The 22,205-nt window shown below is 43.9% G+C and overlaps 1 protein-coding gene across 1 annotated transcript in view; it reads left to right on the forward strand.

Annotated features, from left to right (window-relative positions):
- LOC307219562 (uncharacterized protein) overlaps positions 1–22,205 on the forward strand; it is a 63,887-nt gene that overhangs the window by 36,417 nt on the left and 5,265 nt on the right. The window contains exons 5-6 of the mRNA XM_079982807.1: positions 5,263–5,321; positions 15,633–15,721. Of these exons, the coding sequence (XP_079838933.1) occupies positions 5,263–5,321; positions 15,633–15,721 (148 nt within the window). The remainder of the gene's footprint in view (positions 1–5,262; positions 5,322–15,632; positions 15,722–22,205) is intronic.

Here is a 22,205-nt window from a genome sequence, read left to right on the forward strand (position 1 = left end):
ATGACAACCCCCCTGTGTGTGACCCGCCAGTGTCCAAAGTTTATTTGGAGGAAAATGTCCAGGTGGGGACTGTCGTAACTAAGCTCAATGTTACGGACTTAGATGAAGGTCCTAATGGAGAGATGGAGTATTTCCTCAAAGCCAGCAATAGCGCACCTCTGAAGCTCCTTGACTTATTTAGCTTGGATCCCCAGACAGGGGAGATCAGGACCAAAGCTTTGCTGGACTACGAAGAAGCCAATGCTTACGAGATAGCTATCTACATAAAAGACAAGGGGTCCCCTGCCATGGAGGGTCACTGCAACATCAGAGTGGAACTTGTTGATGTCAATGACAACCGCCCAGAGATTATGCTGACCTCCCTCTCTAGCCCAGTGCAAGAAGATGCACCCACAGGAACAGTCATTGCCCTGATCCAAGCAAAGGACAACGACTCTGAGGAAAATGGGCAAGTCCACTTGGAGATTACCAGGCACATCCCATTCAAACTGGTGTCTTCCTTTAAGGGACATTATTCACTGGTGACCAATGGGCCCCTGGACCGAGAGAAGGCTGCTAGATATAATATCACAATTAAAGCAACAGATTCTGGAATGCCTCCAAAATCCACCCACAAAAACATATTTATTCAAGTCTCAGATGTCAATGACAATGCACCCACTTTCTCCATCCCTTCATACACTGCCCATGTGGAGGAAAATACTTCCCCTGGGACTCTAGTTTTTTCTCTGTCAGCCTCAGATCCGGATGCAGGTGTCAACTCCAAGCTGTCTTATTCCATTGTGGACAATGGAAATCATGGCTTACCCATTTCGACCTATTTCCACATCAACCAAGAGAATGGCAGCATTTACACATCCAGGATGCTTGACTATGAGCAAGAGAAAGTCTTTCAAGTTGCCGTGGAGGTGAAGGATTCGGGTTTCCCACCCCTGAGCAGCACAGCCACTCTTCACTTGTTTGTTGTGGACCAGAACGACAACGCCCCGGTGATTGTGCACCCGCAAGTCTCCAAGGGCTCTGCCTTTCACCAGCCAGTTCTGCTCCCGGTGGAACCTGGATTCCTGGTGACCAAAGTGGTGGCTGTGGATGCTGACAGTGGCCACAATGCTTGGCTGTCCTATAGTTTGCTTCAGGATGCCAATGAAGCCACCCCGTTCAAAGTGGAACGCCACTCAGGAGAGATCCGGGCTGTTCGGGCATTGAGGGAGCCTGGGGTGTCCCACAGGTTGGTGATAGAAGTAAGAGACAATGGAGTGCCGTCTCTCTCAGCCTCTCTGGTTCTTGTGATTTCCTCAGAGGATAATGCTGTGCAGGACTTTTCCAAGTCCTTGGACCTTCTCCCCAAATCACCTTCCAGAGCCCCCAGCCTAACTCTCTACCTTATCATCTCTCTTGTGGCCATCTCTCTGGTCTCTTGCGTAATGTTGGTTATTGTGGGGGCCAGGTGCTTCAGATCTGGCCTCTGTGTCCCCAGCTGGTTCATGTCACACTGCTGTAGTAAGAGGACAGACAGGAAATCCACCATAAATTTCACTGGGCGCCCACATCCCGAAGGCTTTATCAGATACCTTGAAGTGGGCGGAGCTGGAGCTCAGCACTACAAGTCTTGTCTCTCTCCAATGTCTGAACAGGGCGAATTCTTTTTTGTTAAACCTTTCAGTCATTCCACTACAGCAGAAAGCATGCTTGCCTTTGAGCAGGCAGGCAGTGTTTTGCAGAGTCCCTCTGATGGGGTAAGACACACTAAAGTGATTCTTAAAACATTTCTGCTTGCAATCCATAAATCCATATTTATCTACCATATTTATCTACCATAGACTTCCATCTGCTAGGTGTAAAGAGGTAAATGAGGTGTGTATGCCTGTGTGTGTGTGTGTGTGTTGTGGAGGGTGACATCCCGGGGTTCCTTCATTTTGCAGCTATTATGCTTTTTACAAGGTGCATGTAGGGCTTTCATTTCTTTCCATGCTACACTCTCTCCAACTGCCTCCCCCCCCCCAGGATGTTCTATGGTAAATTGGGGTGAGAGGAGAATGCATGTGCAGTGGTTGCTCTTGACTGGGACTTCTGGGAATATGATTAAAGGGTGGTATAAAAATATTATAATAAAACAAATATATAGGGTGATAATCCAACACATGCATCCCATCCATGCAAGGATTTCTGCTTGTGAAATGGGGTCTGCCCCCTTCCCTCCCCCATTCTTCCTCTCCACATGCTCCACAAACTCTCCCCAAATCTGCTCCAGAGAGTTGAGGAACCTCCAGACAGAGTTAGGTGGTGCACAGCGAGTGGGACGGGGGGGGGGGGAGGCAAGAGGCAAGGGGAGTCCTGTTGTGCAAGAGGAAACCCATGTGCTGATGGGATGCTTAGGTAGCCCTAAGCTGGACATAAGGTCAGGTGGATCCACAGTCCTGTTTGGGTTGCTACAGTTGCTTGTCAGTTAGGCTTTTTAAAACCCAGTAGAATTATTATTATGCCACCCGTGTGCACAGCACTTTACAGAGTAAAGAAAAGCACAACCCATGGCCCTTCCACAAGAAGCTCTCGACCTAAATGTAGTCAGAGAAAAGGGGGAGGCAAGTTTAGCGAAGGATGAATGAAAGCAGATGCAGCTACAAATGAGCTCTGCTCCAGACCTTCTCTACATGTGCAGCAAACATTTGGGGAAGAAGCCAGATCTGAACAGACTTTGACTCCACTCTCATCTCAGCTGGAGAGGGAAGCCAGAGGTTTAAACCAAAGGCTTTATGGAAGAAGTTAGTTCTGAGCAGAGGTTCAAAGGAAGAGACTGAAATGGGACCACATGGGTGTATATGTTGAGGCATCTTTAGCTGCATGGTTTTGCACATATGTGCTTAATGGATCCTTTAGCAAAAGAGACTGTGATGGTGATGATGGTGAGAGGATATGGGTCAAAAGGTGAGGGTTGCTGGATTCATTTTAAAAAGTACTCCCTACTCACCTCACTGCTACCATTATCAGAGTTCTGTAAAACTGTCAGGCAAATCCAGATCTATCACCATCTTAAGGTAATATTGTGGAAAAACTGTGAAGCTGCTGATGTTACTTTGCCATTTTGAGCATGTTTTAATTTTGACATGTTGCGCCGGGGGTCTTTGCCCCAAAAGCAGCCTGCAAGTGTTTGAAACAAGTATGTCCTATAAATACATGATTCTGTGACATCACAGTTACACTTAAGCAGCACCTTAGGGAAAACTTCTTATGACCATTCACTGGGAAGTTCTCCTGTGCAAGTCCCGTTGAAGTGAATGTGCATTTCAGAAGCGTACAGGAAGGCATCATCAAGCCCTTTCTATATGAGTGACAGGAGCTAGGAGTGAATGCAAATGAGACGGTATATTTTTAACTGAATTACTTGGATGTGTTATAATGTGAGCAAGAATACATTTTAAAATATAAATTAAAAAAAAAATAACATATTTTTAAAAATGAAAAATCCCCATTGGGTTAACACAAGGGACAGGAAGCAGTGAGCCCTTGGTGAAAGGGGCAGGCTCAGCTTATTTAAGAAAAAGCAACAACACAAAATTTACATTTCAGTAATTTTAACAAACTGTTCTTACTTCATTTTTGCTTCTTTCCTGCTTCTAAATTTTGCTGGCACTATGAAGATACTATGTGCAGAAAGAATGCAGTATTTTGCAACACATGACACTCTGTTTTGCAATCCTTATCGTACACAGCTTTCACATTCCAGCTTTTGCCACCTCGTAAAGAAATATAGCTGAAATTTGAGCTTTTTGAGACTTGGGGACAGGAACTTAACCATTTTAGGAATGTCTAAATCCACATTTAGAAACTTAAATAAACAGGTGCCATTTTCTAAACTTCAGAAAAACCACAGGTTGTGTGTGAGGGTTTTTTTAATTCAGTGTGTGCTGAAGATGCTCAAAATATATTTAAAGAACTGCCTGTATTTAGGTGTTTAAATTTAGGATTTAAGGTTTGATTATTGTAGCCTCTGGCTCTGCAAATTATAGAAGCAACTGAGGAAGTAAGTGTTCACAATGAATAACTCAAAGGAGGAGGCTTGTTTCTTCATATTTAGTCTGCAGAGAAATATAATACATGCTATCTACTGTTATATATGATAATTTTACACATACACATACATAAATAGATTTATGAACTTGTTTAACTGACACCAGTAGTATATTTTAATCCTTTTGCGTTCACAGATCAATAATCAGAAAAGCTGGAATCCTCCTATTGTAGTAGGACACATTGTCTCAACCCTAGCTATGTCTACTCAGAAATGAGTCCTATTGAATTTAATTGGGCTTACTCTCAGGCAAGTGGGGTTTGGATTGCAGGCATATAGTTTTTTATTTGCAGGGTTCTTGGAGTCCAGATTCACCTGAATCAATTCTAATTTTGACATTGATTTAATAAGATGTCGATTACACCTTGTATCCTGATCTTAAAACATGTTTATCCATTTTGTTAAGGACACATAAACAACAGTTTGGGTGCAAATCTCTCTAATGGTGTGGAGTATTATTACTGAAGGATTAATGGAGGAGACTGACAGGATATCTGGAGTTTTGCAGCATGCATCAACCACAGTGTGTCTTTCAGCTGTGATCACAAAGAGCCATTCAGACATGCTGCTCATAGTGGCATTTTATGTACTCCTTTATTTACAAAATGTCCATTGTTCTAATAATACAACAATGTGGGTGGAAAGTAATACATGGCTCAGTCTATTCTGATATAGTGTCTTCTGTTGCGCCTTCAAATAAATCATTATTGTTGTGGGAAATGGAATTTTTAATCTCAGTGGGCGAAAAAGATTGCAAAGCTCCAAAGATCAAAGGAAACAGAAGACATTAAATCAAAGCCCTAACACTGACCTGTTTCAGAAAAGATTATAAATTAGGAAATTCTATTAGCATTTCAGATGTTGGTATTCTCTCAGTACCAATTAATTCTGGTCTTCTCCCCCCCCCAAAAAAAAAAAAAAAAATTCCTGATGTTCTGGTGTTCTCTGGTTTAAATGATGCCCCTTCAAGCTTATTTCATGCTTCATTTATTCATGGATAGTTTGACTGTCTTATCTTCTGCAAGATTATTTAGATTACTTTCTTATCATGTTAACCAATCACGCTTCTTTAGAAGTATTTTGGAACATATAATGGTGTTCTCTGCTTGTGTGTGCATGTGTGTGTATATTTTATAGCTGAGCTTCATTTTAGGAATAGAAGCATTAAACCTCTCTTTGTGTTTCTCTTGCAGCAAGCACAACCTAACACAGACTGGCGTTTCTCTCAGGCCCAGAGACCAGGAACCAGTGGGTGAGTTATTTATTTTCTCATCTTCTGCAAAGCTTTTTCAAAGTTCCAACTATGGATTTTAGTTCTGTGCTGTTGTGGAAATGCACTGAATATATGGATGCGTAGCTGAGGCAGCAGCAGCCTGATCTTTCTCTACAGCTGTTCTGCCACCATTTCTATAATATATCGTGCTAAAAAAAATCGAAAAGGGTTGTGTGAGTTTGAGTCTATGTTATCTCACACTTCAGTTTTCTATATGCAGTGAATGAACTAACCTATGGATTAAGGCAGGAATGGGGAACCCATGGTCCTCCAGATATGTCCAGACTACAGCTCCTATCATCCCTGACTGTTGACCACCCTGGCTGAGACTGATGGGAGTTGGAGTCTAACAACATCTGGAGGGTCACAGATACCCTATCCCTGGGTTAAGGCATATTCCTGAGCTTCTTGTTATACTGGTTGTCTGGTTCTATCTATTGTTACCAAAAAAGGAAGAAGCTGGGTTGTAAATGAGAGGATTAAATGACTTACCAACAATCTCTTGTCAAGCTATTAAGCAAATCCAACTGAGCTGAATTGGTTATTATTAAAATAGGGTTGCCAGTTGGCCAAAAAAGAAAGCTCTCACTCTGTGCCTCTGCAAAAGTCATCAAGTGGCAGTATGGAGCAAAGTGTTTCACCATTAATTCGCTGCAGAACAAATTGCAGTTAAAGGGGCTGGCCAAAACTTGGAATACACAGTCATGTAGATTGGAGGAGGATGCTGGATGATGAAAACATGGTCTGGTAGCACTTTCTGCCTCCCTCAGATAATGAATATCTGAGATAGCTGGAGAAAGCCAGCAGCACCCCAAACCACAGACAACCATGCTAGAATGAAGCAACACCTTGAAAACTCCTTGACATTGTCACCATATGATAAAGTTGGGCTCTAGCCTGCAAAAGATTCTGCCGTTAACAAACACAATAGCTTTTGAAGGTGCCACAGGACTCCTTTTGTAGGTTTTGCTTCCCTCTATGGACCCGACACACTTATAGTTCTGAAAACTGTCCTCTTATTAATCAAGGATGTCAAGTTCAATATTGTCCAAAATAAATTGAATATATAGAATATGAATAGCTTTGGGGTGTTGTAACAAATGAACAAAAGTTACAAAGGATGGAATGGTGACAATTTAGTAGCTTTGTAAATAGAAGCTATTATCCTCTTATTGAAAGTTGCATGTGAGTCTGTGACTCAGGTGACTATAATTGATCGATTTAGCAAAATTTATATACTGCTTGTTTATAAATAAAACTTCTAAGCGGTTTACAAAAAATATTATTTATTAAATTTCTATACCCACAGTGCCTCTGTCTTGCCAGGATTCGAGCACAGTTTATTTTCCCTCATGAAGTCCACCATTGTATTCAGGCCTGCATGACCTCCCCTGATTCAGATGTTTTCAAAAAATAGACCTGAGCATCATTAGCATACGAATGGCATCCTGCCCCCAAACTCCTAATGACTACTCCCAGTGGTTTCATAGCATTGGGGATAAAACAGTGGCCTGTGGCATAACTGCCAGGGAGCCAAAAAGCACTTTTCCAGTGCTCCTTTCTGAACTTGGTCCCATAGGTGGGACCAGGACAACTGTAGTGCAGTGATCCCCACTTCACAGAGCCAGTCCAGGAGGATTCCATATCCAGAGGTATTCATAGTCCAGTGTGCCGTGGCATCCCAGGGTGCCTTGAATGATGGTCAGGGGTGCTGTGGGCAACACTGGCCTCTGTCCCTCTTTCTTTCTTTCTTTCTTTCTTTCTTTCTTTCTTTCTTTCTTTCTTTCTTTCTTTCCCTCCCTTCTTTGATGCCTTCTCAAGTCTCAGCCTCCCAAAGATTTGCACAGCTGTTTGTTGCAGCAGCCCGGGCTATAAGCCCTGCAGGTGAAAGGTGCCTCTGGGAGACACCTCTCTTTGGGGCAGGGGGACCAGGGGTGGCAGCAGTGGCTGCCCAGAGGACTCCCAAGGAGAGGGGAGGGGAGAGGAGAACAGGTTGAGGGGAGGCTGCCAACTCTGCAGGCAAGGGGTGACACAACTGGGCATCTGAGCCCCACAGGGGTCCTGCAGAAAGAATGTGGTTGGTCAAGGGAGCCGTGGACTCCAAAAGGTTGAAAACCTCTGCCATAGTCAATGGTATTGAAAACTGCAGAAATACTGAGAAGTGGGTGCAAAGTTGCACTGCTCTCAGCCCATTCTCTTTGGAGTGCCCCTGGACACCTCCATCCATAGGCGCCAGCTACTGAGGGCTGAGGCACTTTGCCCCCCCCCCATAAATGTTTGGGTTTTCTGCAGATTGATGTTTGTTCTGATTAAGCAGTAAGCAACGGGTTTTCCTGGGGGAAACAGCAGGACCAAAAAAACCCCTCTCTGACACTTGAAATCATGAGACAAAGGGAAGTGCAGATGGACCCTGAGCCACAAATGTCTTAACTCTAGAACCAGGCACTTGTTTTTCAAGTTGCCAATAGCAGGGTTGCGTACTTTTTAAAAAAGGGTTCTGCTCCAGTGTCTTTTACTAGGGTAATCAGAAGCTTTTAAAAGAAAGCTGATGTAGAGCCATGGCAAAGAGACAGAGTGCTGACTCAGGAAGACCCTGGTTCAAATGTCACCTGTGCCATGAAGTCATAATAAGGTAGCCCCAGGCAAGCCAGCCTCGCTCTCATCCTCTGCCTTCCCACCCACCTGCCACTGCAATCTGGAGGCTAACACTTACAGACGTGTTGTAAGGATTACATCAAAACAATGCAGGTGGAGCACTGGTACAGATGTCTCTTATCTCTGCCCCTACTCTTTGTACCTTTAACATCAGCCTGACATGGAGAAATATCTGGCATAAATATTCATGATGGGGTGAGCTTTACCAGTTGTGGTCACCCTAGTACCTTGTACCCAATTACATTGAAAGAAGTAACTTGGGCCATTAAAAATAATAATTATGGCAATATGCCTACTTTTGTCATTCAGAAAACTCTGCATTTAGTAACAGATGTTCAAGCATCTATTGGCCAATTGAACTTGACAGTCTTTTGATTGCGAAACCAACGGAGACACACCTGTCCTTGAGCAGAGTTTTTTAGAACTTCCAGAGCAAGAGAACAGACAAAGTGGATCTACTGGATATACATTCTGATATATTCTTATTTTGCTTAGGGAATTGACACAAGAAAGCTGGTGTCCACCAGAGTTGTGTTGCACCCCCTGCCCACCCAACTCATAAAAATACTGCAAATTGGATAAATCACCTGGCTGTTTTTAATAATAATAATAATAATAATAATAATAATAATAATAATATCCTACAAAAGATGGAATATATTAAAGAGGTAGCTTAGGGTAAAAAAAGGAGGCACGTAATGCCTGCATCTGAATATATCTGAGATTCTTGTCCCAGCAGGCTTCTGCAAACTGAACTGCAGCTGTACAAGCAGGAATGTTGTTGTTGTTGTTTAGTCGTTTAGTCGTGTCCGACTCTTCGTGACCCCATGGACCAGAGAACGCCAGGCACTCCTGTCCTCCACAAGCAGGAATACATACAAGCAGGAATACATTATGTGAAACCTTTTGCTCTCATCACCACATCTGCATAATTGGGGAAAGTGCCAGTAGTTGAAACTTTTCCCAATTCCACAGATGCCTAATGAGAGGGAAAGGCTTCACTTGCAGAAATCTTCTTACACACCTGTTAAAGGCTCAGAAAATCTGCCAGAAAATGTTGGCAACTCCAATCCAGAATGCAGTAAATATACTGTACTGTAGTAAAATAGGTCACTGAGTGTTTGATAAAGGGCTTTTTGTTCCTAGATTAGAAGCAACATCATCATAGAAGGCAGCATTCTTCAGCCCTCAAGGAAAAGCTCAGTTTGAGCTTCCTGGTTGCCCAGACTTGCTGCTGCTGCTGCTGCCGCAGAGCTGCCAACTTTTCAGCCAGTCCTTTTAGCTCTTCCTTAACCATTTGAACTACAGCAGGTGATTTGCTCCATGGCATGGAAAGCTTCACTTCTGATTTCTTCCAGTCAGACTCCTGTTAATGGCACAGGAGCATTTCCCCCCCTGAGCAGTTGCACATATGGCCACTTCCAAATTTTAGATCAGTATTTGGCACGATCAGTGTATATTCTCAGTGGTTTAATTTCATTTCATCTTGGTCTACTGTTTCTGCCCCAGTTCAGCAAAGCTTGTAGATAAAAATGGGGAGGGGGAGGCTCAAGATACTCAGGGGTTTGTCTGTTGACTTTTGGGTTGGGAGAGGCAGTGGAGATTGGACAAGATGGGCCCACATCCTCTTTGGTGGCATCTGTGCTGCCCATTTGCTTGCTCTCCTCCTTTGGGTCCAGCCCCACACTACTGCTGAAAGAGAGAGGTGGGGGTGGCTGCTGTTTCTGTGACTTCTCCTCCTCCTTGCTCTTGCCCCTGCTCACACGCCTGGAGTGGCAGGTGTGGTTCAGCTCCTGTTGATTTGTGGTGGTGGTTAGATCATGGTGCTGATAATGCCAGGGTTGCCATTTCAGTCTTCATAGGGGCAGCTGAATAATCCTGCACTGCAGCGGATTGGACTAGATGACACTCAGGGTCTCTTCCAACTCTACAAGTCTACGATTCTATGATTCCTTCACATTGCTGGATGCTTCCTGGGGTTGTGTGTGCTTGTGTGTTTCCTAGAGTGGCAGAGGACCCGATAGCAACAGCCAGACAGGGCCTTCTCACTTGTAGCACCCCTTGTGGGGCTCTCTCCTAAGGAGGCTTGCCTAGTGCCTGTGTTAATATCTGCTAGGCACCAGACAAATACCTTTTTATTTCCCCAGGTTTTTAATTTCTGGTGCATTTTTATATATCCGCTTGGATTGTTTGTTGTGCTCTCTCAACCATTTTATTGATGCTGTTGTAATACTTCCTTGGAAACTCTTAACTGAAGAGCAGTATAGAAATGTTTTAAGCCAATGAATAGGATTTAGCGGTGGACCCTCTTCTGTTGGGGCTTCGGTCTCTGTGGGTGCCTAGTAATACTGATCCATGGCACCTTGTCCTCGAGTCGACTACTTCCACTGCATTTTCTAAGCATTTCCTTAAGTAGTAACTAGGACCTAATACCTCTTTCTCCAGTCTTATGCTCCCTTTAAATGGAAATAAATCTGCAGTTTTTAGCACTCTTACACAATTGTCTGCAGTCCTGTTCTCCCAAATAAGTGATCTCCTGCAGATTTGAAAACTGTGTAGTAATCTGTGCGATTGTCTGTATTTTTTCTAGTGAATCACCTGTGCCTTTTAAGTGTATGAAAGCAGAAATTCTGCAAGTGAAGTTTTTCCCCCCTTGCATGGAGTGATAATGAACACCTCCAATAACTGTGATGAGGCAGAGGAGCACTGCTAAGGGGGGAAATGTGGCGATCCTAATTGTCTATAATCGCCTGCAATCTACTGTCTATATTTAAAGCAGCTTCTTATCATTGGGACAGTGCTAATGAGGGATTTTACTAGAAGCTTAACAGCAGCTGTCCATTAGTTTCCCTGGGCAAAGGTGACCACTTGTATCCTTACAACGTGTAGGGTTGCCACCTTTCTCACTGGCACTGCTTCTCCACCTTTAATAGCAGGTGAAGCTTCTCTTGGCAGGAAGAGAAAATTATGGGGAAAGCTCCACCCAATACTATTTTTGAAGGTACAGAAACAGTATTGCTGTTTTTAAAGTAGCAGTCCATTCCTCCCCGCCCCCACACATACACACATTTCCCCCCTTCACACAACTGCATTTTAATAAATCAGTCTAACATGATATTTCTTGAAATCTGATTGCAAATGGTGTCTGTTGCTCACAGTGCAGTTCAGAGATTTTTTTCCCCGGGGCAAGAGAAACTCAGTGGATACTGAGAGACATAATTAGCAGGCAGGTGCTTGGAATCATTTGTGCCATACCAGAATTCTCTGGAGTTACCAATGAAGTACTCCAGGAGTAAGGCTGCCACCTTGTCTTACTTGCCTTTAACAGCCAACCTTGCACTAGAATTGCCCATTTTTCAACTGACCGATGTAGCTGTGCTGTGTGTCCGTATGCAAGCTCCTTGGGGTCAGAGTCTTTTCTTCACAGTCAGTAACCCAGGAGTTTGTAGGTGGCATCTCCAGAGGTACTTGCAGTGCAAGATCTGCTCAGTGTTTGAAATTGCTCTCTTCCCTCCCTCCCTACCATCCACTGCCACTCCATTGCCTTTCTGTTCTGAAAGGTGTTCCCCCTCCTTATACAGGCAAACATAGACAATGAAGGACCTCTAGAAAGCCTCGTTTCCTTTTCCGATCCCTGCCTTGACCTGTGTGAGGAGGCCATTGGTCCACTGAGCTCACCCTAACTGGCAGTGGCTCCCCAAGGTTCTCAGCAAAGGTTTTCTGTCCTTCTGGCCAACATCCTTTTAATGAAAACCTTGAACCAGGGACCTTCAGCATAACAGCACATCCTCCGCCATGGCCTCTCCTCTTCTTTCGCAAAAGAAAATCCAGCGGAACTAACACATTCCATAGAAAATGCCAGTTAAATGCAGCACAGACATACAGTGGTTTAATGGAAGAAGTGTTTGTGATGCAATTGATGTAGGACGCATACACAGCAGGTTGCCATAGAAACTGCCAGTGTGCTAGATACAGGAGGGCCTCCTAGCCTTCGGAAGATGCTGAGCTGTAATGGCTAGAGCTCTGCCAAATCAGGAAGCATTTCTTGGTTTTATTTAAGCCGAAGAGCGGATTAATTCATACCAGTACTTTGCATTCCTGTTCTCGCCCCCCTCTGTCTTTCACACCAAGGATGTGAAAATAACACAGTGACAGAGGAAGGCAGGGTTGTACTTTACATTATATATAGCATAACTGCATAACCTAACATATAATATTTTCTAGTTTGTTCTAATTCTGTCTGCTAACTAGCCTGACAGCTTCTTCCTTTTCTGGGTTGCCCTCACTGTGTGAGGAGACACGGCTTTTTGGGTTTGAGCACCCCAACGGGAGGACATTTGCCTATGCGGGAAACATAGTCAAGAGTGCTGCCTATGTGCCAAGCTTCTTTGTCATATCCTGCAATTTTTGGCACAGTAACTGATTTGCTGTTCCACCCTTTTTGAACGTAGGATGATTCTGAAGAGTACAAGGCAGTATACACACTCATACAAAGCAGCCTTATATTTTTATTCTGCTTTCCCACTTGTTTATTAGATCCTCTACTTTTATTGATTGCACTATTTCTATTAGTTTCATTTAAGCCTCCCTAAGCACTTGGCTGGCTGAAAGGCAGAGTAAAAATGTATGGCAGTAAGTCCCATTGAGGTCAACAGGGCTTTCTCCCGGGTAACTGGGCATAGGATTACACCCTAATAAAGACAAGCAATTACTCTGGTAGCTGGCAGTCTGTTTTATGTTCAGACTTTTCTACTATCTTCTAAACAAACTTAAGATGGCAAGTTTTATTTCCTTGTTTTTAATTAGAAACTATCTCAGTTAAGTTTTCTCTTTTTTAGAACAATAATGATTATTTTCTTAATAAATGTTCCTTTGGGAATAACTGAAAATATCATTTCAGCCAACAGCATATTTGGAGTTCTAAACATAGACACTGCATTATTCTCAGCAAAAAAACCCAACACTATTCCTGGTGTTGAGCCAAAGAAATAGATGGGGGATACTGCTGGTGTACAGTTGTCATGGCCAGACTACCTTTTGGTGAGGCTTTGGCCTCATAGCAATAGCTATCTCCTGTGTGAGCTCATTAAGATGATATTGACAAGCTGGAACGTGTGTAGAGGAGGGTCTGGAAACCAAGCCTTATGAGGAATGGTTGAGAGAGTTGGGTATGTTTAGCCTAGAGAAGAGGAGACTGAGAGAAGATAGGTTAGCCATTGTCAAATCTCACTCGGGAGGTTGTGGACTCTCCTTCCTTGGAGGTTTTTAAGTAGAGTTTGGACAGCAATCTTGTCATGGATGTTTTAGCTGAGATTCCTGCTGCATCGTAGGGAGTTGGACTCAATGCCCCTTGGGTCCCTTCCAACTCTATGATTCTATGAAATATCTAAAGGGCAGCAGTGTGCCCATTCTTGAAGGATCCTACCCTGGACCCAGAGTTTTATGACAATACTGCATTGTCACAAACACCCTGTTTTAGGTGAAGGTTCTAGAGAAGCTAATGACAGCTCAACTCCAGGTACTATTGGAAGAAGCAGATTATCTGGACCCGTTCCAATCTGGGTTTGGGAAATGAACTGGCCTCAGTCACCATGGTGGATTGTACTCTTAGTAAGTGCCCAGTGATTACTTTTTTAAAAGTATTTTAGAGTATATTGCGGACATTGGGAAAGCATTGAAGGACAAGCAGTGATGGAGTTGCATGGTTGTCCCTACAGCTGCACTTATTTGGAAGTAAGTTCTGATTACTTTGAATCAGTGGGACCTGCTTGTAAGTATACAAATAAGGTCAGACTATAAATCAATGCAGGGACGCGGGTGGCGCTGTGGGTAAAAGCCTCAGCGCCTAGGGCTTGCTGATCGAAAGGTCGGCGGTTCGAATCCCCGCGGCAGGGTGCACTCCTGTCGTTCGGTCCCAGCGCCTGCCAACCTAGCAATTCGAAAGCACCCCCGGGTGCAAGTAGATAAATAGGGACCGCTTACCAGCGGGAAGGTAAACTGCGTTTCCGTGTGTGGCTCTGGCTCGCCAGAGCAGCGATGTCACGCTGGCCACGTGACCCGGAAGTGTCTCCGGACAGCGCTGGCCCCCGGCCTCTTGAGTGAGATGGGCGCACAACCCCAGAGTCTGTCAAGACTGGCCCGTACGGGCAGGGGTACCTTTACCTTTACCTTTATAAATCAATGCAAGAAGTAGACACCAGGATATTAGAATTAGCTGAGTCAACAGCTCAAGTAACAGTTTTACAGGCAGTCTAAAGTGGTTCTACAGCTGAAGGGATCTGTTTTGGCATCTTGATTTGGTAGAAAGTGCTGCCAATTTCCCCGTCTCCCATACTGCCTTTTGTTTTAATGTAAGCAGCAAATAGAGCTTTGTGGGCCCAAAAGCCTTTGATTGCACCCCTTCATGGATGTGACTTGATAGAAGGGGGGAGTTTTATTTTCCAGTGGCATTGTGCTACTTATTGTTAAAAAATGAAATATATATGAAACACGGCTTTTCAAGAATGAGAGAGAAACAGTGGGTCTCCTAATCCACCTGGATCCTTGCACCCTGACATGAAACTCCTGGCTCACAGTTTCAGAAGAGAGGAGTAAGAATCTACCATTACTTATTGTCAGGATACAGAGGTACATACTCAGGCCCAAATGCATTCCAGACTCTCCAAGTGTCCCTATTTTCCAGGGATGTCCCTGATTTAGAGACGCCATCCAGGTTTCTCATTTGATCCCGGAATGTCCCACTTTTCCTTAGAATGCCCCTATTTTCATTGGAGAAATGTTGGAGGTTGTGGAGTTATCTGACCCCTGAGCCATCTGAAGGCAATCCTGTATAGGGAAGTTTTTTTAATGTGTCATGTTTTATTATGTTTTTATATATGTTGGAAGCTGCCTGGAGTGCCTGAGGCAACCCTGTAAGATGTGTGGGGTATAAATAGTAAAAATATCATTATGGAATGGAATTTCTCATCAGAGAAATTTTGGAGGGTATGACAACATAATGTGTAACTTATGTGTTGAGCTTCTTAACTGTGTTCAGCAAGTTATTGTCAGTATCCTAAGTACACTAAGCGGGCAACATGCCCTGCTAAACAACATGCCCAGTTATTGGGGATTGGGGCTCCAATAACAGTAAATTCCAGAGGGGTAGACCTGTGAGCAACAAAAATAACAGATGTTTTTGTCATTATTGAGGCATGTGCTTTGTGAATCAAGAGTTTCATGAAATACTGAGGAGAAAACTTCATGCATCTGCCAAAGTAGGCTCTAGTCCACAAAAGCTAATGTCACAATAAATCTGTTTTAATGTGCCATAAGACACTGTTGTGTACCAGAGAGAATGTCTGTAGGAAAAGTTTTTTTCTTTTCCTTGCATAACAAGCACTCTTGCACAACTTTTAAAGGGACAGTAGGTTTGCTTTGAGGTTCCAAGTTAAGAGTACACCCATGAAGAAATTAGTCCCTCAAAAAAGGATACCTCCCTTGTACTTTCTCCCCCACTCCCCACCCCCCAAAAAAAACAATACTAAGAATAGACTGTGCTGTGTGTGCTTTGTGGAGGAAGCAATCCCTTAGATTGTTAACACTGTGTCTACTCTACCTCGTTTTAATGTTTCATTTGCTTTGTTTTCTCCTTAGGTCTCAGAATGGGGATGAGAATGGGACTTGGCCAAACAACCAGTTTGATACAGAAATGCTTCAAGCCATGATTCTTGCATCAGCAAATGGTCAGTTGCAGCTAACATGTTCACTAATGTTATTACTTTCAGCTGTGCTGGGAGTGAGCGGAGGGTGTGTGTGTGTGTGTGGAGGATATTTAATGTACATGCCTGTAAAATTTTATACAGAAAGCTTGTACTAAAACAGCTTCAGGGTTATGGCAAGAGAGCCAAGGTTTGCGTGCTTCCTGAATAGCTGTGCCGCTATTTATCACCATACAGAATTCCATGGCAAATGGGCAGCTGGCTGGTTTGCAACTCTTTGTAGATTAAAGGGCTTCTTTGTTCTTAGAAGAACTCTAATCTCTTAGTCAATTAATGTTTGTATACAGGATTTTTTCTTTTAAAAAAAAACTCAACATAAAAATAGCTGGAGGCGGGTTCCCAAATATTGTTCGCATAGCTGCCTACACATCTTAAACAGTCCTGGTTAACAGTTGCTCAGGCTGGTTTAGGACACTGACACGCATGTTTGGAATTAAAGCATTTACATTTTAAAACAGAGAGGGTTAGAATGCGGAAGTTCAGTTCAGCTCTGAAATGTGTCTTGGTAAAAATAGCTTTAGGGGGTCCATATGTTCACCACTGTCTCTCAGCAAATCCAGATCCAATTTCCTTGCTTTGCGAATTAAAGGATTGCTTTTGAGCTGTCTTCTGCACAGTTCCAGGGACCAGGAAGTCGGAAGCTGCCCCACAAATTGCAGATTGCCTGATGAGCAGTGGCAGACAAGCCAGCATTTAACTTTATAAAGAGAATCTCAGACAAAAGTCACACAATTTTGTTGTTGTTGTTAATGTTTATTTGTCACTTTTCTAACACAGAAGAGTGTCCCAAAGCAACTTAACTGGATAAGACATTAAAACTCTGTATAAAATACAGTCATACCTCGGGTTGAAGTCGCTTCAGGTTAAGCCTTTTCAGGTTGCGCTCGGCGGTGACCCAGAAGTAATGGAGTGTGTTATTTCCGGGTTTCGCTGCTCGCGCATGTGCGGACGCCCAAAATGACGCCATGCGCCTGCGCTTCAGAATGCGAATGGGGCTCCGGAACGGAACCCGTTCGCATCCAGAGGTACCACTGTACAATACCTTAGCATTCTGACCTATGAATATGAAAGCATCACTTACTACCCTCCCAATTAATAGTCACATCCCTGGGCAAACAAATAGGTTTTAGTCTGGTGCCTAAAAGCAAACAACAGTGGTACCTGGTGAACTTCCCAGGTGCATTTCACAAACGGGAAGCCGCCAAACTCCACACCTCCCTCAGAGAAGGCACACCAAGAAGGACCTCTGTTGATATTTATGTGGGGTCTCATGAAGAGTGGTGGTTCTTAGGTATTGAGGTCCTGAGCCACATATGGCTGTGTTAGTAAAAACCAGCACTTTGAATTGAGCCCAGAAACCAATTGGCAGCCCCTGCAGCCAGGCCAGAATTGGTGTTATATACTCAGACTGCCTTATCCCAATCAGCAATCTGGCTGCCAGCTTCTGAACTAGCTACAGTTTCCAAACCATCTTCAAAGGCAGTCCTGTGCGTAACACATTAATCTAATTTAGAGGTTACCAGAGTGTGGATGACAGAAGTTATCACTGTCCAGAGGTTATCACTTGTGCCTCAAGTGACACTAAAAGATCCAGAAGTAGCCCCAAACTGTGTACCTGTTCCTTCAGGAGGAGTGTTAACCCCATGCAGAACAGGCTGAACCCCAGCCATCCGGTTTAGTGAAGCACCCAGTAACAGCACCACAGTCTTATCTAAATCAAGGTTGTTGGCTCCCATCTAATCCATTTATCAGTGCTAGACACTTGTCTAGCATATCCATCACAACTCCTGCAGCTGCAAAGAGGGAAACAGAGGTGCAGATCATCAGCATAGTGCTAGCACTGCACTCCAAAATGCAAGGGGACCTTACTCAGTCAGAGGTTTCATGTAGATGCTAAATGGCACAGGGGATACAATTGACCCCTGTAGAACCCCACTTTGGAGGCTCCATGGGGACAAACAACAATCCACAAGCATTCCATTCTGTCAGTGCAGCACATTCCCATCCACACTGGATCCAAAACACCACAAAATTAGGCAATCACTTCACAAACTGGCTGTAATCTGAATGTTGAAATCCCTGACAATTGCTTATTTAATTACGTAGTTAAAATTGCAAAATGCACATAAAACTAATACTTCTGAAGACAATGTGTTTTCTGGATCAGGTTATTCAGAGGCTGACCTCAGTGGGACTTACTGTCAAGGAAATGTGCAGAATTGCAGCATGCTTGCAAGTTTTAGATGTGATATCTTGCCTGGGGGTAAATACGGCTAGCTAATCATCACATTTATCCTTGCTGAGCTGACACCTCCAAGTGGCTTGTCCACACGGAGCATTATTTAGCTGTTAATCCACTTTCCCCATGCTCATAGGGCCAGCAGCATTGCCTCTGCCCATGGAGCTAACTCCCACAGGAGCCAAGGCACCCAAAGGTCTCTTTAGCTCCCTCCCACCCAGCGAGACCAGCCAGGAGGAAGTGATCTAGCAGCTGCTTGCTCTGTGGGCAAGTCCAGACACAGACAAAGAGGAGTAAGTTGTGTAAGGAAAGAACACTGCCAAAGTCTGTCTTCCTTTGGCACCTTAGAGAGGATGGAGGTAAAGGAGCTGCATGTTAGGAGGCAAAGAGGAGGACCAGTGCTTTGCTGGGACCAAATGGGGAGCCCCCTAGCAAGGCTGGACAGATCTCCCAGGCGGGCCACCTGTTTTCTACCAGAGAGAGCCACTCTGGATCTACAAAGGGGATCTGGTAGAAAGGGAAACAGAGAAGCTGTAGCAGTTCCTGGGGTGGGGGGGGAGGCAGAATCTAGCTGCCTGTGCAGCACACACATTTAAGAGATTTCGGTGCCTGCTATTTGCGGAACCTCTCTCCCAAGCCACATAATGGGCTTAGTTCAGCAAAGCACACAAGCAAGCGAGATGCATTCAAGCAATCATGCTGTTCACGTCAGTGCTTTCTAATGTCCATTTAAGCAGATTTCCCCCATTATTTTTGTCAAATGGAGGTGGGAGGGGTTTATTAAGCATTCACCTCTTGTCTTAGCTGTAGCCTCTGCAAATCAACATGGATAGTGGTTAACGTCTGCTCCAACAGGCCCTGTTTGCCAAGTCCCTCTTCACAGTCAGGGTTCATCCAGACTTTATTTGGTGCTGTGTTTCTAAGCACAGGTCTGAGCTTCAAAGCTCTGTGTCCAAGCAGTTTGGTTTTTTTGTTTTGGGTCCTGGTGCTTACCCCACAGAAACCTGCTCTTCACCGCTGAATCAGAGCAAAAGGCAATCGGAGTTTCTATGGATTGACATTTAATCAGATTCAGTGGTAAAACGTGGGTTTTCCCCAGGGAAAGCGCCAGGACAAAAAACAAAAACAAACGCTGCTTGGCTATGGAGCTTTAGAGTGCGGACATATGCCTGGAAAGTGCAACACAAAAGAAAGCCTGGGTGAGCCCTAAATCACTGTCCTGAGTTTGTATTCCAGGGAGCGTGGCTTTTAAAAAATAGGTTACTGTGTCTATACATTCACTGGATTTGCTGCTCGCTTTAGCTCCCCCCACCAAAGGCTCTGGAGATCACATCTCTGCCAAGCAACTGATGACTATCCAAATGCTTCCAAATGTATTTGAGTTGCAGCTATTCTGCAGTAACTACAAGCAGATGCATTTGTCTAATAAAACGGTCTGTAATGTTGGGATGTTGTTTCTTTCAAAGGAAAGCTATTTTTGTTGCGCAGTTTTAGCCCAACGTAACACCAGTACTGAATAGTGAATGTGAACAGCCATTCAGTCCATGGTGTGAGAATAGTGTCTGTATTTTTATCTTTTGAGGCTATGGGGTTAATCTATTAGTTTCAAATGAAACTGCATTGAAATATTGACAATGCTGATTAAAATGCATTTGTTTATATTTGACTCAGGTACAAACGCAGATCAATTTTTTATTTTCACCTTATCCTTCAAAAAAATGTGACGGTGCTGTGAGCTACCTATCTATGTGCAGGGAGGTTTTGGCAGCGGAGCATTCAAAAAACAAATAAACAATAATGGTTGTTTCCCCCATACAGTGGTACCTCGGGCTAAGTACTTAATTCATTCCGGAAGTCTGTTCTTAACCTGAAGCACCACTTTAGCTAATGGGGCCTCCTGCTGCTGCCGCTGCAGAATTTCTGTTCTCATCTTGAAGCAAAGTTCTTAACCCGAGGTACTATTTCTGGGTTAGCAGAGACTGTAACCTGAAGTGTATATAACCTGAAGCGTATGTAACCCGAGGTACCACTGTATTTTTAAAATACAAAAATATGAAGTGGCTGCTACATTTTATATTTACAAAATATGGGGGGGGGCAGCTATGGTTGTTTTCTTGTCCCAGTAGCTGTTGGTGCAACCTGAAATCTGTTTTGCACCCAACGGAGACTAATCTAAACATTCCCTGCACTCAAAAGTAACATTTTAGTTTATCCTAAGAAAATTAATGTACTATGGATGATATCCAGCTAAGACAGGGTAGATCCATTAAAATCAATAGACCTAGTTAATCCACTGATTTCACTGAGTCTAATCTGTGAATGAATAATGTTGGCTATCACCCTTTCCTTACAAGCGTTGTGCAGGATCCCATCATCTTCTAAGCCAGTGTTTGTCACACAGTGGCCCTTGGGCCACTTTTGGGGGGCCTCATTGCCACAGTTTGCCCTGGCCCCTAGCCATGCCACAGCCTTTGGGCTGGACCAACACCTCCATTCCTGCTGAGTAAAGGTGACCAGGAGACAAAGAAATTGGAGAGGGGAAGCAGGGAGGAGAGGAGGAAGGTTTCCTTCCTCTGAAGGGAAAAGGCCAGGGGAGGTGTTGAATGAAATTAGAAAGCAAGATAACTGGGAATAGAAAGGAGGAAAAAGGAAAGAAACTGGCAAGGGAAGAGGGGAGAGTTAAGTTGCAAGTTGTCTGTGAAAGGAGAATGGGAGATGAAATTAGAGGAGATGAGTGGGAAGGAAAGTATATAAAAGCAAAGCTTTCTCCACCTAGATCCTCTGGATCAGCAAATTCTACCTAAAATGGGGGGGGGGGGGTTTGAGTCATAATACCTCCAGTGTCAGTCCTTAGCCTGAGTAGAGCTGAGTTTTGAAGCATCTTGCCGCAAGGAAAGGGCTTTGATAAAGAATCTAGCAGTTTCCAAAGATGGATAAGATATCAGTAGAAAATATCAATCTTGGCCTTCATCTGCCACCACATTGTGACTGGCTCTGCCTGTACTGCCATTTTGTGACTGGTGGGCCTCAGTAATTTTCAGCCATCTCAAGGGGGTCCTGAGCACAAAAAGTCTGAGAAGCCTTGTTCTAAACACTTTCTATGGTCACTTGGAAAAACTGTGCTTAACTACAGAGACTGGGGTGACATCCATCATTAGCCATATTCAGAGGTCATTCATAGATTGCATGTTTAATGAAGCACAATGGAATGGTCAATCCATGTTTCTCTTTTTATTAAGTCTCGTCCTCATCCATTAGCATGGTTGTTGAGAGAGAGAGAGAGAGAGAGAGAGCTCTGTGAGAAACTATTATTTGCAAAGGTTCTGAAGAGCTTAGGAATCTCTTAAATTAGTTTTAAAAATGAGTTCTTTTGAAGCATCAAAGAGAAACCCTCTGGGCCCATATCCTAAGGCAGGCAAATAGGGAAGTACAGCACAGATTAGAATTAAAGCACCGTAGAAAATTAGAAATTCCAAAGGGCCTAATTTTTACATCCTGAGTGGATATTTTAGAGATAGATTATTTATTTATTTATTTGGTTGGTTAAAGAAAAAAAAGAGAACTTTAAGAGGATCTAAGCAGATGAGCTAAGATTGCATGGGGGCAGATGGGAGAGAACCTGGCTTCTGTGCACATAGGAGACTTGCATTCTGTGATAAAAGGAAACTGCCTGGTGGAATGTTGTTGCCTGGATTTTTAGACACCACCTGTCTGCAGGCCCCAGCAGGTCTCCCTGAACTGAACTGTCTGCTGTTAAATAAAGGTCCAAGCATTTGTGGTGGTCAAAGCTCAGGCAACAGACATAAGTGTCCATAGCGCCAGTGATAAGCCCTTGAGCTCTCTGGGCAGGTTCTGTTTCGGAAACAAGCAGAGACACAAGCTCATTTATTTTTGCCTGTTCTAAGATTTGCTTTCCTAGCCTCCTGTTGGCCATAAGAGGTGAGACACAAAAATTCAGGTCAATGTGAGCATGAAATAAATCAGAGTCTACCTGGGGGGGGGGGAGGAGGAGGAGGAGGAAGACTTCTTAACCCTTTCATCTGCTCTAAAATGCTTCCCTAGTCATCTGTTCCACATCTTCTCAGGCTGTTTCTCCCCACAGGGAGCCACAGGAGGAAGAGAGGCACCTTGAGTAAAGGATTAGGCAGCCCCTTTCCCCTTGGGACCCTGCCTGTGGTCCTCTCAAGATTTTAGCCTCTCACAGGTGCT

This window comes from Podarcis cretensis (genome assembly GCF_951804945.1).
Source record: "Podarcis cretensis genome assembly, chromosome: 7".
NCBI classification, from domain to species: domain Eukaryota; kingdom Metazoa; phylum Chordata; class Lepidosauria; order Squamata; family Lacertidae; genus Podarcis; species Podarcis cretensis.